The sequence below is a fragment of the Echinops telfairi genome, unplaced genomic scaffold, assembly GCF_000313985.2.
Source record: "Echinops telfairi isolate 266 unplaced genomic scaffold, ASM31398v2 ScPeMD7_10;HRSCAF=50, whole genome shotgun sequence".
Classification (NCBI taxonomy): Eukaryota; Metazoa; Chordata; class Mammalia; order Afrosoricida; family Tenrecidae; genus Echinops; species Echinops telfairi.
This window is the reverse complement of record NW_022103907.1, coordinates 10791342-10807708: the sequence shown is the minus strand read 5'-3', so window position 1 is coordinate 10807708 and position 16367 is coordinate 10791342. Positions and strand designations below refer to the sequence as shown.

The window sequence follows — 16367 nt, the reverse complement described above, 5'->3', positions numbered from 1 at the left end:
CCCCCGGCCTTTGGTGTTTCAAGCCTGGTCCCTTTGGCCCCTCATGATCACACCCTCAAGTCTTCTTAAAGCCAAACAGTAGTGTAGCTTAACTAGAAAAGAATGTCTTCCTTGAACATTGTGCTCTTTTAAGAACTATCAATTTAGGATCAAAATAACAATAGTAACCGGAAAGATTCAATGGGTAATTTAGGGGGTGGTAAGTTTCTGTGAATGGAGAAAGATCAGTGTGAAAGAGGAGAGTGAGAGTAGTTGCACAACTTGAAGAATTGTAATCGAAGTCACTGAAGTGGACATGCAGAAAATGTTGAATTAGTGTTCTGCTGTATATATTCTCAGCAACAGCAAAATAATAAGATAAATACTTTTTTAAAGAATTAAATGATGAAAGAAATACAATAGAAATAATATTAGATGAAAAAAATAATTTGAACCAAATTACAAATCCTAAAAAAGCTAGTAGAATACTTGTTAACAGTGTGTAAAATGACTGCTGACCAAAGTAAAAAGCATTTCTTCAACTACAATAAAATATTTTAGAAAGGATCTGTAATGTTGTGAAAATGTACTGTAACAACTTCAAATAAAGGAATTAGACTTTTGTGTATAAAGTCATCTTTTTTAAATTTGTGGCCATCCCCCAAAATGGAGCAAATCAAAATTGGAGCATACCTGGATAAACAATCTGGAGGAGAAAACAACATGACTGACAGTTCTGGGGGGACATGGGAGAGGGGGAGGTTGGGGGAAGGAAATGGAGTGAACAAACTCGGGACAAGGGAACAAGAAGTGATCCAAAATCAGCAGCAAGGAGGGTGTAGGAGGCCTGGTAGGGCATGATCAAGGGTAATGTAACCGAGAGGAAATACTGAAACCCAAATGAAGGCTGAGCATGATTAGTGGGACAAGAGGAAAGTCAAAGGAAATAGAGGAAAGAGCTAGGAGTTAAAGGGCATTTAGAAAGGTCTAATTATAGGCATGTACATGCCTATGTAAATGTAAATATATTTATGATGAGGAGGAAATAAATCTGTGCATATATTTATAGGTTTAGTACTAAGGTAGCAGATGGACATTGGGCCTCCACTCAAGTACTCCCTCAAGGCAAGAACACTCTGTTCTATTAAATTGGCATTCTATGATGCTCACCTTCCCGACACAACCACTGAAGACAAAGCGGGGGAACAAGCATATGTGAAGAAAGCTGATGGTGCCCACATATCAAAAGATACAGCGTCTGGGGTCTTACAGGCTTGAAGATAAGGAAGCAGCAATCCAGCTGAGAAGCAACCAAGCCCATTATGGAAGAAGCACACCAGTCTGTGTGATCATGAAGTGTCAAAGGGATCAGGTTTCAGGCATCAAAGAAGAAAAAATCATATCAATTGTGTGCTCGCCTCCATGATAACGATTGCTGAGGACAAATGGGTGCATAAGCAAACATGGTGGAGAAAGCTGATGGTGCCCAGCATCTGGGGTCTTAAAGGCTTGAAGTTAAACAAGCAGCCATCTAGCACAGAAGCATCAAAGCCCACATAGGAGAAGCACACCAGCCTGTGTGATCATGAGGTGTTGAAGGGATCAGGTATCAAGCATCAAGGAACAAAAATCACATCATTGTGAATGAGGGGGAGTGCAGATTGGGGACCCAAAGTTCATTTGTGGGCAACTGGACATCCCCTTACAAAAGGGTCTTGGGGAGGAGACGAGCTGGTCAGGGTGCAGTGTAGCTATGATGAAACATACAACTTTACTTCTTAAATGATTCCTCCCCTTAACTATCATGATCCCAATTCTACCTTACGAATCTGGCTAGACCAGAGGATGTACAGTGGTACAGATAGGCACTGGAAACACAGGGAATCCAGGACAGATGAACCCCTCAGGACGAGTGGTGAGAGTGGCGATACCGGGAGGGTGGAGGGAAGGTGGGGTAGAATGGGGGAACCGATTACAAGGATCTACATAACCTTCTCTATGGAGACGGACAACAGAAAAGTGGGTGAAGAGAGATAACGGACAGTGTAAGACATGACAAAATAATAATAATTTATAAATTATCAAGGGTTCATGAGGGAGGGGGCGGCAGGGACGGAGGGGAAAAATGAGGAGCTGATACCAAGGGCTCAAGTGGAAAGCAAGTGTTTTGAGAATGATGAGGGCAACAAATATACAAATGTGCTTGACACATGGATATATATTTGGATTGTGATAAAAGAGTTGTAAGAGCCCCCAATAAAATGACTTTTTTAAAAAAAGCTAGGGACAGTATGTAGCATTCAGTAAATTATCAATGTTATATATTACCGTTTAAAAACTTTATGAATGGACTACTGAAAGGTGATTTCCTGTTAAACCTTTCAGAATAAAACGAAGTATTGAATACTTCTAGCTGCCTTACAGTCTTACTAGGGGAGCACAGAAAAGATTGCAGTTGAGATAAGATTTGCCTTTTATTTATAGCTTCTGTCTTTCCAAGAAGTACTCAAAATATCTTAAATAAATATGTGTGTAATAGTATATCAAAGATATATAATTAGTGGCAATAAGACATAATTCAATGAATGACATTGGGAAATTCATGTAGCCTTTTGGTGAGAAAAAACTAAGTTGCACATATACCTTATACTTTACATTTAATAAATCTAAGGGAAAACTATTTTAAACTCAAAATGAGGAAGATGTAGTAAAATATGGATAAAGATATACTTTATTAAGTACAGGAACTGTCATGACAAAACTCCATGACAAAAAGCAAAATCAAGTGACAGACTGCAGAGTTTTAAATTAACATTTTATGTAGATGCTAAATTCCATAATATATAGAGTACTGACATATTGATAGAAAAGGACCACAGCACCATAGAAAAATGACCAAAGAATATGAAAAGGATTCCCCAAGAAGGAAAGGTAAATGAACTCTAAATTTCAGAGTTTACCATAATCTCAATCATAAAAAGCAAATATAAGATTTTACTGAATACCAGTGTTTATTTATGTATAACAAAGATCGCAAAGTTTAATCACATACATTAAAGAGGATGTAAATGAATTGTTATTATGTGCCTTTGAATCCGTTCCAACGCATTGCAGTCCTGTGCACAACAGAGGAAACACTGCCTGGTCCTGTGCCAGCCTCACAAGGGTTGTGTGAGCCCATCGTTGCAGTCACTGTCAGTCCATATCCTGGATAACTATCCTTTTTATTCACTGCCCTTTTGCTTTCCTGATGCCCCTTTCCACTGACTGTCTGTCCTAATACCATATCCAAAGTATTTGAGATTAAGTCTTGCCTTTCTCGCTTCAAAGGAGCATTCTGCCTGTACCCCTTCCAAGACAGGTTCATTTAGTCTTGTAGTCCATGGTATAATTTCTGTATTCTTCACCATCACTAAGTATTTTTTGGATTTGCTTATTCAGTGTCCAACTTTCACTTGCAATTCAGACTATTGAAACAATCTTGGCTTGGATCTAGGTGTACCACAGTCCTCAAAGTGATGTGCTTGGGCTCTTCACATGCAATGCCTCATTTCTTGACTCCTGCTGCCATGAACACTGCTTATGGATCTAAGCAAAATGAAATCATTCATAATTTAAATCTTTTCTTTGTTTATCATGATCTTATCTATTTGTTCAGTTGTGTTTTTTCTTTATATTGAGTTGCAATCCATGCTGAAGGCGACAGTCTTTGGTTTTCATCAGCAAGTGTTTCAAGTCCTCCTGCCTTTGAACAGTGAAGGTCATCAGCATATGGAAGTTGTTAGTAAGCCTTCTTCCAATCCTGATGCCATACTCTTCTTCATATAGTCCAGCTTTTCAGATTATTTGTTTAGTACACAGATTGAATAAGTATGATAAAAGGATACAACCGTGACTCCCCATTCCTGATTCTAAACCATGCAGCATGCCCTTGTTCTATTCACATGACTGTCTCGTCATCCATGAGCAGGTTCTACATGAGGTCACTGAAGTGTTCTAGAATTCCCTTTCTTCTCAATGCTGTCCTTAGTTTGTTATGATGCGTACAGTAAATGCCTTTGTATCGTCAATAAAACACAGGTAAACATCCTTCTGATATTTTCTGCTTTGAACCAAGATTCCCCTGACATGAGCAATGATATCACCCACTCCACATCTTTTTCTGAATGTGACTTTAATTTCTGGGTAGCTCCCTGTGGATGTATTGCAACAACTGTTGTTTGAAGTATCAGCAAAATTTTACTTGTGTGTGATGTTAATGATACACTGTTCTGTCATGTCCACATTCAGTTGGGTCACCTCTCTTTGGAAGGAGCACAAATATGATTCTCTTCCAAATTGGCCAGGCAGCTGTCTTCCACATTTCTTGCCATAGGTGAGTGCTCCCAATAAGCTCTCCATCCGCTTATTGAAGTATTCTCATTGGTATTCCAGCAGTGCTTGGAGCCTTGTTTTTCAGTAACACCTTTCGTGCAGCTTGGACTTCTTTTTGGTGCTATTGGTTCTTATTCATGTGCTACCTCTGAAAATGGGTGAATGTCAACTATTCTCTTCAGTACAGTGATGAGGTATTCCTTCCATCTTCTTTTGATGCTTCCCACATTGTTCAACATTGTTTCCATCGACTCTCAACATCACAACTGCGGCTCAAATGTTTTCTTCAGTTCTTTCAGCTTGACATATGCTGAGCATGTTCTTCCTTCTTGGCTTTCTAATTCTAGGTCTTTCCACATTTCATTGTAAAACTTTGTTTTCTTGAGCTGCCCTTTAAATTGTTCTGTTCAGCTCTTTCAGTTCATTTTTAAAAATTTACTTTAGCCACCCTATATTCAAGGGCAAGTTTCAGAGACTTTGGACATCCACACTGATATTTTCTTTCTTTCCTGTCTTTTTAATCGCCTTTTATTTTCGCTTGCACAATGTCATACATATGAGCAATTGATGATTTGTTCCACTGTCAGCCCCTGACCTTGTTTTGGCTGCTGATATTGACCTCTTCCTTCATCACTTCCGACCGAGGTAGTCAGTTTGATTCCTGTGTATTCCATCCAGAGAAGTTCGTGTGTATAGTTACCGTTTATTGTTGAAAAAATGTATTTGCAATGAAAAGGTTGTTGGTCTTAACAAAATTTTATTATTGTATCTCCATTTCTATCACCATGACTACAATTTCAACTTTTTTCCCTTCCACTTTGTTTCCCACTTTCACATTCCAGTCTCAATAATTATCAGTGCATCTTGATTGAGTTTGATTAATTTTAGACTGAAAGATGGTAGAATTATTCAATTATTTTTTAATTATTCAATTTCTTCATAAATAGTTTAATATATAAATTTGTATTAACTGGGTTTCTCTGTATGTGGATAGATACTATCCTATCACAAACGGCATTGCACATCAAGATGATTCTTGAAATGCCCTTATTGGTAATGAATTCCCCTTGAACCTGTCATTCCTTGCATAGTAACCCATATGACAGCCTGGTTGAAAATGGACACTACCGATCCATCTCAGCGCCCTAATACCTAGGATAGCAATCTTTTTGTCTTCTTTTCTTCTTTTTTTTTTTATAATCACATTATTTTATTGGGGGCTTGTACAACTCTTATCACAATCCATTGTGTCAAGCACTCTTGTACATTTGTATCCCTCATCATTCTCAAATCATTTGCTTTCCACTTGAGCCCTTGGTATCAGCGCCTCATTTTTTTGTTTCATTTTCTTATGCCTTCAATTTTCCTAGCTTCATATTTTGTTCGTTCTGCATTGTGGTTAATGGATGTTTGCAACTACTTTCATTTTGAGTTGAACCCAATGGTCCCTAACGCGTTACTCTATCCATGTCATTTTGGTTGCTACATGTGGAGAAGGCAGCTTTTTATAGTTGTGTTGTGAGTGCCTTCCAACCTGAGGGACTCATCTTCTGGCACTCTGTCCGACAATGTTCTGCTGCTGTTAGTTAACATGATTTGTAGTGGCTAATCCCTCAAGCGGACAGCCTATTCCTTTTTCACAGTCTGTTCTTAGTCAAGAAGTGCCACTGAAACCTGTTCACTTTGTAGGAATTTGGGAATTGAAAGCTGATGGCATACGTTCCCAGTGTTATAGCAACACACAAGCCACCACATTATGAGAAACTTATCGACAGGGGTAGTAAGTAAATAGACACCTGAATATGTTGCTCATAAGACTCTAAATTAGGACGAATCATCTTGTGTAGGATAATTTGGCCCTATCAGGAAAAATTACATGTGTTCATAACTGTTAACCCAGCTGGTCAGCTTCTAAAAATTTGGCCTGTAGATAAAATTTATCAAATTATGTGTAAAACTGAATGTTCTAGTTATTTACCACATCATTGTTTATAATAACCGGAGCATAGAAATAGCCTTTCTGTCTACCAGTTGACTACTGATGAAATAAATTTTATTACATATTTATATTTGCCATTGTCTAGAGACAATTTTGATTGACACACTGATGCAGGGTAGTGTTACTAGCACCTAGTATGTAAAAAACATGCCACTAAACAAGTTACAATGCACAAGACAGCCAGATCACAAAGAATTTCCGGGCCTAAAATATCAAAGGGACCATGGTTGAGAAACCCAGATCCAACCAATGGAATGTTATGCAGCTATAAAAAGGGACGCAGAGCGTTTTTTATGTGGAAGATCTCTAAATGAGAGGCAAGGTACGGATTAGAAAGCTACATTCATAGAAAAGGATGGCAAATAGTATATTTATGTTTGCCTATACATGCATAATATCATCTGAAAAAGATTTCTAGTAACTGATAGCATTGCTGGTGGGTAAAGGTGGAGGGTAGTATATGAGTGACTAGCATTAATGATTTTTACTATATACTCTTCACAATTTTGAAATTTATGAATGCATAACCTATTCAGATATACAGACTTAGGAAAATGGAGAAAGTTTAAATACTTTGAGGAAATCATTTTTTAATTTCATAGAATCTTTTTTTTTTCCTAGAGAAAGAGGCATTACTGGAGACTTGACAGCAAGTGTCTAACGCTGTTTCAAAATGAATCTGGGTCAAAGTATTATAAGGTAAGAGCTTCAAACGGGTTACACATTGGGGTGTAACTGCAAAGTCAGCAGTTCAAAACCACCACCCACTCCTCAGAAGAGAGATGAGACTTTCTACTCCTGTAAAGATTAAAAGCCGGGGTAGAAAGGTGGAACCAATTATAGGGATCTACATATAACCTCCTCCCTGGGGGACGGACAACAGAAAAGTGGGTGGAGGGAGGGAGACGTCGGACAAAATAATTGTAATTTATGAATTATCAAGGGTTCATGAGGGAGAGGGGAGCATGGAGGGAGGGGGGGAAATAAGCTGATACCAAGGGCATAAGTGGAGAGCAAATGTTTTGAGAATGATGAGGGCAACAAATGTACAAATGTGCTCGACACAATGGATGGATGGATGGACTGTGAGAAGAGTTGTATGAGTCCCCAATAAAATTATTTTTTTAAAAAGATTTAAAGTCATAGCAATTCAAATGGCAGTTCTGATCTGTCCTAGGCAATGGGTTTGTTTTGTTTATTAAATAATGTGTATTTTTCAGCTATATCCAAATAGTCTTATGTCACTATTATTCAGTGTGCCTATGATGACATGCTAATAAAGTTCATAGCAGTCACTGTCCGTTTTCTTTGTTGTTGCAGCAACTGTATCTCACCCTTCCATTCCACCCCCCACAGCAGCTCTGCTAACCCAGAGCTGGCGGTGATCATTGTTAGTTTTGGGTGCCTTGTCAGTTTGGACTGCTAGCTACAAGGTCAGCAGTTAACCCCACCAGCCACTCCTTGGGAGAAAAGTGAAGGGTTTTGTTCCCGTAAATATTCACAGGCTTGGAAACCCGCAAGGCAGGACTCGACTTGATGGCCGTGAGTTCTTAGTTTAGTCAGGTTGCTGCTATTTTCTCTGTGGATGCTGTAATTTAGATTATACTATTTAGAAAGTTCCATGATCATTTTCTGCAGAAGATGGCATTGTGGTATATGGTATTTCTCCTGCCTTCTACTGCACCTTTGGCCTTGGTCTCTGATTTATTGTATTGGTTCTTTATCTCCTTCTCTGCCTCTGGCATTGCTGGAAGTACAAATGATTCAAGACAGGAACTGTCATTAAGACTAGAGTATGTGCCTTCCATGTGCCCCACACTTCAGGGACACTTGGTGTCGATCCTGATGAATTCGTTAGAAATGCATAGGGTTAGTTTTTTTAAGTGTTTCTGAAATTCAAAACAGGACATAGTTCATATTTTATAATGCTTATTTTTTTTTAATTTCAGGAAATCCCACTTTCTGAGATTCTCCGTGTATCTTTGCCATGTGATTTCACAAACATTTTACAAGGCAGCAACCTGCACTGTTTTGAGATCATCACTGATACCATGGTATACTTTGTGGGTGAGAACAATGGGGACTGCTCTCACAATCCGGTTCTTGCTGCCACTGGAGTTGGACTTGATGTAGCACAGAGCTGGGAAAAGGCAATCCGTCAAGCTCTCATGCCTGTCACCCCTCAAGCAAGTGTTTGTACTTCTCCTGGGCAAGGGAAAGATCACAGTAAGCAATAAGCTAGTTGATGATTTTTTCCTGTTTGGACCTTAAGCAGTTTGTGGGTGTGGGTGTGTATCTGTGTGTGTTTTAATGCTTATTATAAGGTTTGTCTTAAGACACCGAGATAATGAGAATACCTTTATAAAATTGTTGGTTCTTGGGTATACATAAAATACTCAGAGTTGGCCCCACAGGCAGTCTTCCCTACATTTAAACCCTGGCTTCACCTGTTCACTAGAGCCTGGATTTTAAAGTGTGTTTGATCTTAAGTGCGTTTCTTCTCTGTCGTGGTAAATACTTCATCCCTGCCATCAGTCGGTTCTGAAGCATAGAAACCCTGTAGGGCAGGGTATAACTGCTTCTGTCAGATAGCTCTGTACAGGACCAGAGAGCCTCATCTTTCTTTTGAGGAGCAAGTGGTGGTTATGAACTGTTGACTTTGTGCTTAGCAGCCCAGCTCATAACCAATTACACCACGAGAGCGTCTTACCTCGGGTTGCCAGTATTCAGTGAGAGAGTGCTTATAAAGTGCTGTGAATAGCGCTTGTTTAAATGTTAAATGATTGTAAATATATCTGAATTTACTTAATATTTTTAAATTGAGCTTTTAAAAACAAGCTACTTTACTTGATTAGTTGTGCTCGTTTCCTTAGCCAAGGTTTATAGTGGAGATGGCTAAAAAAAGCTTCACATTCTTGCTCCCTTGAGTTATTCTGGAGATTCTAGATGTTGGACCCCTATTCTCATGTACGTTTCCTTTTGTCTTTTTCTGGAAAATTAAATTGACTCTAGTGTCAGACTTTCTCTGCTTACCAAAGTAATAGAAACTTTTAGACTACATAGAAATATGTAATATAGACTGAGAGAGTTTTATCTGTACAACACACAGTCATCTCTGTACCTAATCCTACACTGCCACCTATGCCCTGAAAATCATCTCTGCAATCTGGTATAAATTTTTAGATTTGGGACAGGTGAGAGAGAAGAGCTATACTATTCATACCATACTATTTTGCTTTTTTTGGGGGGGGGGCGGGGAATGGTGTCATAAAAATGATGTATTTAACAATTGTTTTATCCATTATTAATATATACGATATACATCAGTGTCTATATAGGTTTACTACTACTTTTTAATATGAGTATAATACTTTTTAATGCAAGAACTATAAGAAGTACATAAAACAAAAATAGAAATACTCAGTTTTAGCCCCCCTTTCCCACTCCCTAGGAGGACTCCTATCTATTTTTCAGTCTTGTCTTGGTTTGGGGTTTGTTTTTATTTAGGTACTAAACCCACCCGTAGCCATCAGATCGATTTCCACTCACAATGATCCTACTTAGAGTTTCTGAGCTTACAAATCTTTATGAGCAGCCCCAACCGTCTCCCTCCGAGTGGCCAGTGTGTTTGAACTGTGCAGTCGACAGCTCAGTGCTTCCCCAACAGTGCTGCCAGGGCTTCTTAATTCTCCTTCCGCCACCCTGAGGCTTGCTTTCTCAGTTTACCAGGAAAACTGGGGTAGCTTTCTGATCCAACACAGCTCTACATCCTTTCTCAAACAGGTAGTATTCCTTTGTATTTAATTATTTCACTAGTTTCCTGCTAATAAATTAGTTTTGTGGATATGTACAGTGTGTTTAAATGTACACAATTGTATTAACTGTGAAATTTTAACTTAATTTTTTTAAATTTAGTATACTGTGGACATTTTTTATGTCAATGAATATTAATCTTAGTAAGCCAGTATTAACAATTTTATTCTTTCTCTCATAAACCTTCTTTTATATTTTACAGAAGATTTGTCTACCAGTATCTCTGTAGCTAATTGTCAGATACAAGAGAACGTGGTGAGTAATAATTACAGCTGAAGTATGCAAATTGAGGAGTAAAGTCAGGGAAAATAAATTTTGAAAACCTTACTAGAAAAATAGGTTCATAGTTCAAGGCCTTAAACAATGTGTGTAGAGTCAGTATGCTAGAATTTTGGAATAACAGACTTCTTCCTAAGGTGTTCTGTTTTAAAAGGAAACAAAGGCAGATTTTTAAAATTATTAAAGTAGATTCATAATTTTATAAGTAGCACTAGAATACTGTAAAGTACTTACTATCATTCAAAGAAGAGGGGAAGATTACTTCTGGGTGAGCAGGAAAAGCTTCCTGAAGAAAGTGGGACTTGATTTGTTCCTGGTCAGATCTAGCAAGGTTGTTGGATAGTAGAGCTGAGGAGGTGGGGCAACGTTCCAAGTAGGTAGAGAGGAAGAATGAGTTAGCAGAGGGAAGCAGGAGGAAATGCAAGGCTTTAAGGTTTGAATTTGACTGCTCTAAAACGAAAACTCGCTGCTGTGAGGTCAATGCCCTATAGGACAAAGTAGAACTACTGCATAGGGTTTCCGAGGCTGTCAGTCTGTACTGGAGCAGACAGCTTCCTCTCTCTCCTAAGGAGTCACTGGATGATTTGAAGTGCTCACCTGGAAGTTGACTGCCAGATGCTTAGCCCACTGCGCCACCAAGGTTCCTTTGGGCTGATACAGAGGATTGATTATAATGGAGTTGGCATGCTTTCTTTTTGTAAAGGACTAGATAATAACTATATTAGACTCTGCAGGCTGTTTGGTCTCTATTACAACTCAGCCACTGTTGGGAAAAGCAAGTGTTGACAGTATGCAATTAAGTGTGGCTGTATTCCAATAAAACTTTTATTTCTGGACACGGAAGTTTGAACTTAATGTAAATTTCATGTGTCACAACATATTTTTATTATTTTAGCTTTTTCCCATCCATTAAAAAATTCCAGAACTATTCTCAATTCTTGGACTATTAAAAAGGGGGGTGGGGAAGGCCGGGTTTGACTGCAGGCCAGTTTGCCAACCCCTGGATTAGAAGGGAAAAAAGCTAGGAAAAGTCAGAAAATTATTCAAATCTCTGATGAAAATCTTTCCTTGACTCTTTGGGGCATTCAGCTGTTGTATAGCTACACCATGTAAAGCTGTTGGGGTTTCTAAAATTGCAGTGAAGACAGGGTACCCAGTATTGTTAAGGGAGGTAGAGAGTTTCAAGGAGGTATTATCTGTGTGTCTGTCCTTGTGGTTGGCAGCATAGATACTAGATTCCTGGGATCTTTCAACGGAATGAGACACAAGAGCCCAGGCTCAGTAAGAGCCCACAGGAGCTAAGTGACAGCCATTTGTTGCTGAAGGGAAAACAGATTTCAGAATTGGTCTTTGTTAAAGAACTTATTTCAGCAATTACTAATAGATGCCCCTCATCTACTTTGATAAAATTCAAATTTTTATCAAACAAAAAAATAGTTGAAAAGCATTTCAAAATGATCCAGTCAAGCTTTAAAATTTTCATTCTTACTTAAAACATAAGATGCGGTGATAAATAGTTCATGGAAAAAATGGAATTTTCCGTTAACGTTTTGAAGCCCCGCATAGACTCAGCATTTGTTTTTGTCACAAGATTTTGTCTTTCAAGGGCACTTAGTTCCTACTTTGTCTTTCTTGCCCCAAGCCCACCCAAGTGCATTGTGTTCACTGTCCCAATTGTTGCTTTAAAGTGGAGCCAAGGACACTTGTGAAAAATTCTGAGAAAAGAACCTTACGTTCTTACTCCCTCGGTCTTTTGAATTTATTTTGCTGACAAGTAATTTGATAACAATTGTTTGTATTGATTCATCTTTATAGGATTTCCAAAGCAACTTAGTTTCCATAGAAATCTTATACTTCATTGATGTCTATTTGTTTATATTTCATTACGTATAGTTAGGACATAAGTTATTATTACCAGTACATTTTACAAGTGCAGTCACTCTTAGAGCAATGATTATAACATGACATAAATGTGTGTGACAGCGAGTTTGTATGTCAAAGGCACCATTGAATGAACCCTACAAGAGTAGAGCTGACTGGTCCGAGGCACTGTGTGTGAGCCTTGGCCATCGGCAAGCATGTGCTTCTCAGAGGGAATGGGGTCCAGAGGTTATTAGGGTGTGTTAGTGGGGAAAAGGTGTTTGAGATCGCCTCTTTTGTATTTTATTTGAATCTCATATGGTTTCATGAATTGTTTTATCTTGAATATAGATATATTTTTCTGTTGCGTTTCTAAGTCCTTCTTTACAAATTACCTATCACAGAGTCATCTATCCAATTGGAGTTCAATAAATACTGAAGATAATCATAAAATCATAGGCATTTTAAGATTAGAAGAGCGTTCAAAAGAAACTAAATCCCTGGTAATTTAAATAGCTTGCTTAAGATTACCTAACTTAACCCAAAATTTAAGAATTTAGGATTGTTTACTGCCTAAAATTTCCGGATACTTTGCGTACATCCTCATTTAATTAATTTAAAAGCCCAGTTATTTTGAGAGGTCACAGCCTTGAAAAGCCTCTGGAGCACAGAAATTACTGCTGTGCGTCTTTATCGTCAGTGGTTTACCAAGCAGTCTTTCCCTCTGAAGTCAACTTGTATTCATTTAACAGCAGAAAGTCTTACTGTTGTCTCTGAAGCCAGTGTGCCCCAAGCTTTCCATGCTTTTAATGTACTTAACCCTCATCCACATATCCCCACTATACAGCTTTAGTCTAGTTTTCTGCACACAAAATCCACTGCCATCCAGTCTCTTCTGACTTTTAGGGACCCAATGTAGAGTTGCCACGGTGTAAACCTTTACAGGAGCAGACAGCCTCATCTTTCTCCCATGGAACAGCTGGTGGATTTGAATCAACGAACTTGCAGTTGGCAGTTCAGTGCTTACCCAGCAGAATCCTCAGCACTCCTTATCCAGCACATGACTGCCATCAAGTCAATTCCTACTCAGCGACTACAAGTCAGGGTAGGACTGCCCTGTAGGCAGTTAAAGAACTTACTTCTTTAACTTTATGTAGGTTTTCAAGGCTGACTTTATGGGAGTAGAAAACCTTGTCTTTCTCCCACATCCAGCACAGAGGAAACACAAAATCAATAGTACTTCTAAGACACAAAATAGTTTTTGTGTATCTGTTGAAAGGCCTGTGTGCATGCCCAAGTACAAGGAGACCTTGACTGAAGAACTGTGGATGGGACTGGAGAGTGTCCCATTTGTGAATGCTCTCACCACCACCACCACCACCACCACCATGAAAATGAAAGCCGCAGGAACAGCAGGGAAAGAGGGAGGGATCGAAGAAATGGAGTCAAAAGAGAAAGGGAGATTGAGGGTCAGCTCAGTTATAGACTTCCACTTCTTCTCAGACTTTTCAATATCAACTTCATTCTAATAATAATAGCTTAAGTTTTTTTTTTAAATCAAAGCTATCCATTATCTATAAAGGTCAAATTAGTAAAAACTTTGTTAATAGCTTTTCATGTTAATTTACTTTTTAGAGGTCACTACTTGATAGATTTTCTTTTAATTCAAATCTTCTATCAAAGGTGATTTCACATAAAACTTTACTATTGCACATTAGTAGTCATGGTATAAAAATTGGACTTAGCGTCTCCTAAAACATAATATAAAAAGTATAATATACCATAAAAGGGTTTTGTATTTTATGAACATTAATTATCTTATGAAAACAAAATTGTACCTAAGCGTTTAAATGAAAAGAATCAGGAGATAATAACATTGCTGTGTACTCGTAAAGAATACATTATTTTTATTGCTTGCTTTCTCTTGAATAGGACATCAGTTCCGTTTACCAGATCTTTGCAGATGAGGTGCTTGGTTCAGGCCAGTTTGGCATTGTTTATGGAGGTAAGTGACTCCATAGCCTTTTGTACACTGGGTATGTTGTAGACAAATTGTGAGATTGTCAAACCATCTCCCAGATAATACGTCTTAATCTCATAACTTTGTTGGGTAGCCTTCTCTTCTAAGGTTAGTGATGTTATTTTAGCTATGCCCTTTTCATTGAAATTGGACTTTTATTATCAGTTTTTATTGCAAACTTTCAAAAGTAACAGGGAAATTATTTTTCGATGAAATAAATTCTTATAACACATATAGAGATATTTCTGTGAGGGAAAATAAGGATTGAAGTTTAGGTATTCTGTGTGAGTTTGGCCACTGAAGTATATTCCATACTGGTCTGCCAACACCATTTGTCTAAAGATGGAATAAATATTACAACAGATCTGAAGACCTGAACCCTTATCCAGCTTGGCATCTTAAATCCCTGTGGGATATCAGAGAAATCATTTAATCTCAGTATGCCTCAGAATCTTCATTTGTTAAACAAGCAATAAAACCTACCCCGAATAATACACAGAGTTAATGTCTATGAAACCTAGTGCATATAAAAGTACTTCATGAGCTGTGGTGCCAGTAATGTCAGACCCTTCTCCTTTGTCCGTGCTGTTAAGAATGGTATCCTATTTGGTCTTCCTCTTCCACATCACGCCTGGAGGGAATCTTTTTTAAGAAATAAAACAAAAATAGGAAAGTGAATAAAGTATTGCTACCAGGGTCCCAACTTGATGCATGCATGGGTTTATTCCAAAGACTACGTGTTTCAATATGTCTCCATGATCACTGGATGGTTGCCAAAAGGTTCCCTCAGTGGTACGCTTAGGCTTGTTAGGGTGCATACCAAAAAAGTTCAATCCGAACAGTGGATTTCGAGGGGATATGGGTCACTTCAATTCAAGGCAGAGAGATCAGTTTAGAAGGTTATGGGGCAGAGGTCCTCAAACTTTTAAAACGGGCCAGTTCACTGTCCTTCAGACCCGTTGGAGGGCTAGACTATAGTTTACAAAAAAAAACAAACTATGAACAAATTCCTATGCACACTGCGCGCATAAATCTTATTTTGAAGTGAAAAAACAAATGGGGCAAAAACACCCAGCAGGCTGGATAAATGTCGTCAGCGGGCCGTATGTGGCTGGCGGGCTGTAGTTTGAGGACCCCTGTTACGGGGACTGTTGGGAGGACTGTTAGTAAGTTTTCTTAAAAGACACAGGACAATCACAGGGGCTTACATCAGGAAGCTCTGAGAAAATAGAAAACTGCATCAGTAAGAAAAATACCCAAGAAGTTAAGCTATGGAACTTTTCCCACTATGACAATATACCTATTCATTCTTCAAGGGTAGCAAGGATTGTCCTGTAAGAATTTTGTTGGGAAACCTTACTGCATCCACCCTGTAGCCCTGATAATTCACCTTCAGGCTTGTTTTTAATCCGTCACTCTCAGAGAACATTGAAAAGGAGCATACTGTGAGCCCTTCAAAGATGCCCTAACTGCCACTTCGACATGTGTAACATGAAGAGTGCAGAGTTTTCGGTGGCGGGCGAGACAGATGGGAGCATTGCCTTCTGAAGTCTATAGCCCTAGAAAGAAGATATGTCGAAAGTTGTAGCTTCACTTTTAACAGTTTTGTGCATTATAGATAGCTGTTATTTTATAGCTATACGTTTCGACTTAACCGTCATATAATTTCAGTCTATGGACAGCTTCCGTGGTAAAGATTATGGCATATACTTGTGCTGTCTCAGTTTGCTGCCACTACTGCTTCTTTCTCTTTTATTTGTCTTTCAATAGGAAAACATAGAAAGACTGGAAGGGATGTGGCTATTAAAGTTATCGATAAGATGAGATTCCCCACAAAACAGGAAAGTCAGCTCCGTAATGAAGTGGCTATTTTACAGGTAAAAAAAAATCTTTGCATTGGTTTTAATTCTTTTTTTTTTTTAAGCGTTTTATTAGGGACTCATACAGCTCTTATCACAATCCATACATACATCAATTGTGTAAAGCACATTTGAACATTCATTGACCTCATCATTCTCAAAACAACCACTCTCCACCTAAGCC

The 16367-nt window shown here is 38.5% G+C and overlaps 1 protein-coding gene across 1 annotated transcript in view; it reads left to right on the top strand.

Annotated features, from left to right (window-relative positions):
• The window catches only part of PRKD3 (protein kinase D3), an 82800-nt gene that overhangs the window by 47253 nt on the left and 19180 nt on the right, over positions 1-16367 (top strand). Inside the window, exons 9-13 of the mRNA XM_004711111.2 lie at positions 6974-7051; positions 8302-8578; positions 10368-10420; positions 14237-14309; positions 16095-16201. Of these exons, the coding sequence (XP_004711168.1) occupies positions 6974-7051; positions 8302-8578; positions 10368-10420; positions 14237-14309; positions 16095-16201 (588 nt within the window). The remainder of the gene's footprint in view (positions 1-6973; positions 7052-8301; positions 8579-10367; positions 10421-14236; positions 14310-16094; positions 16202-16367) is intronic.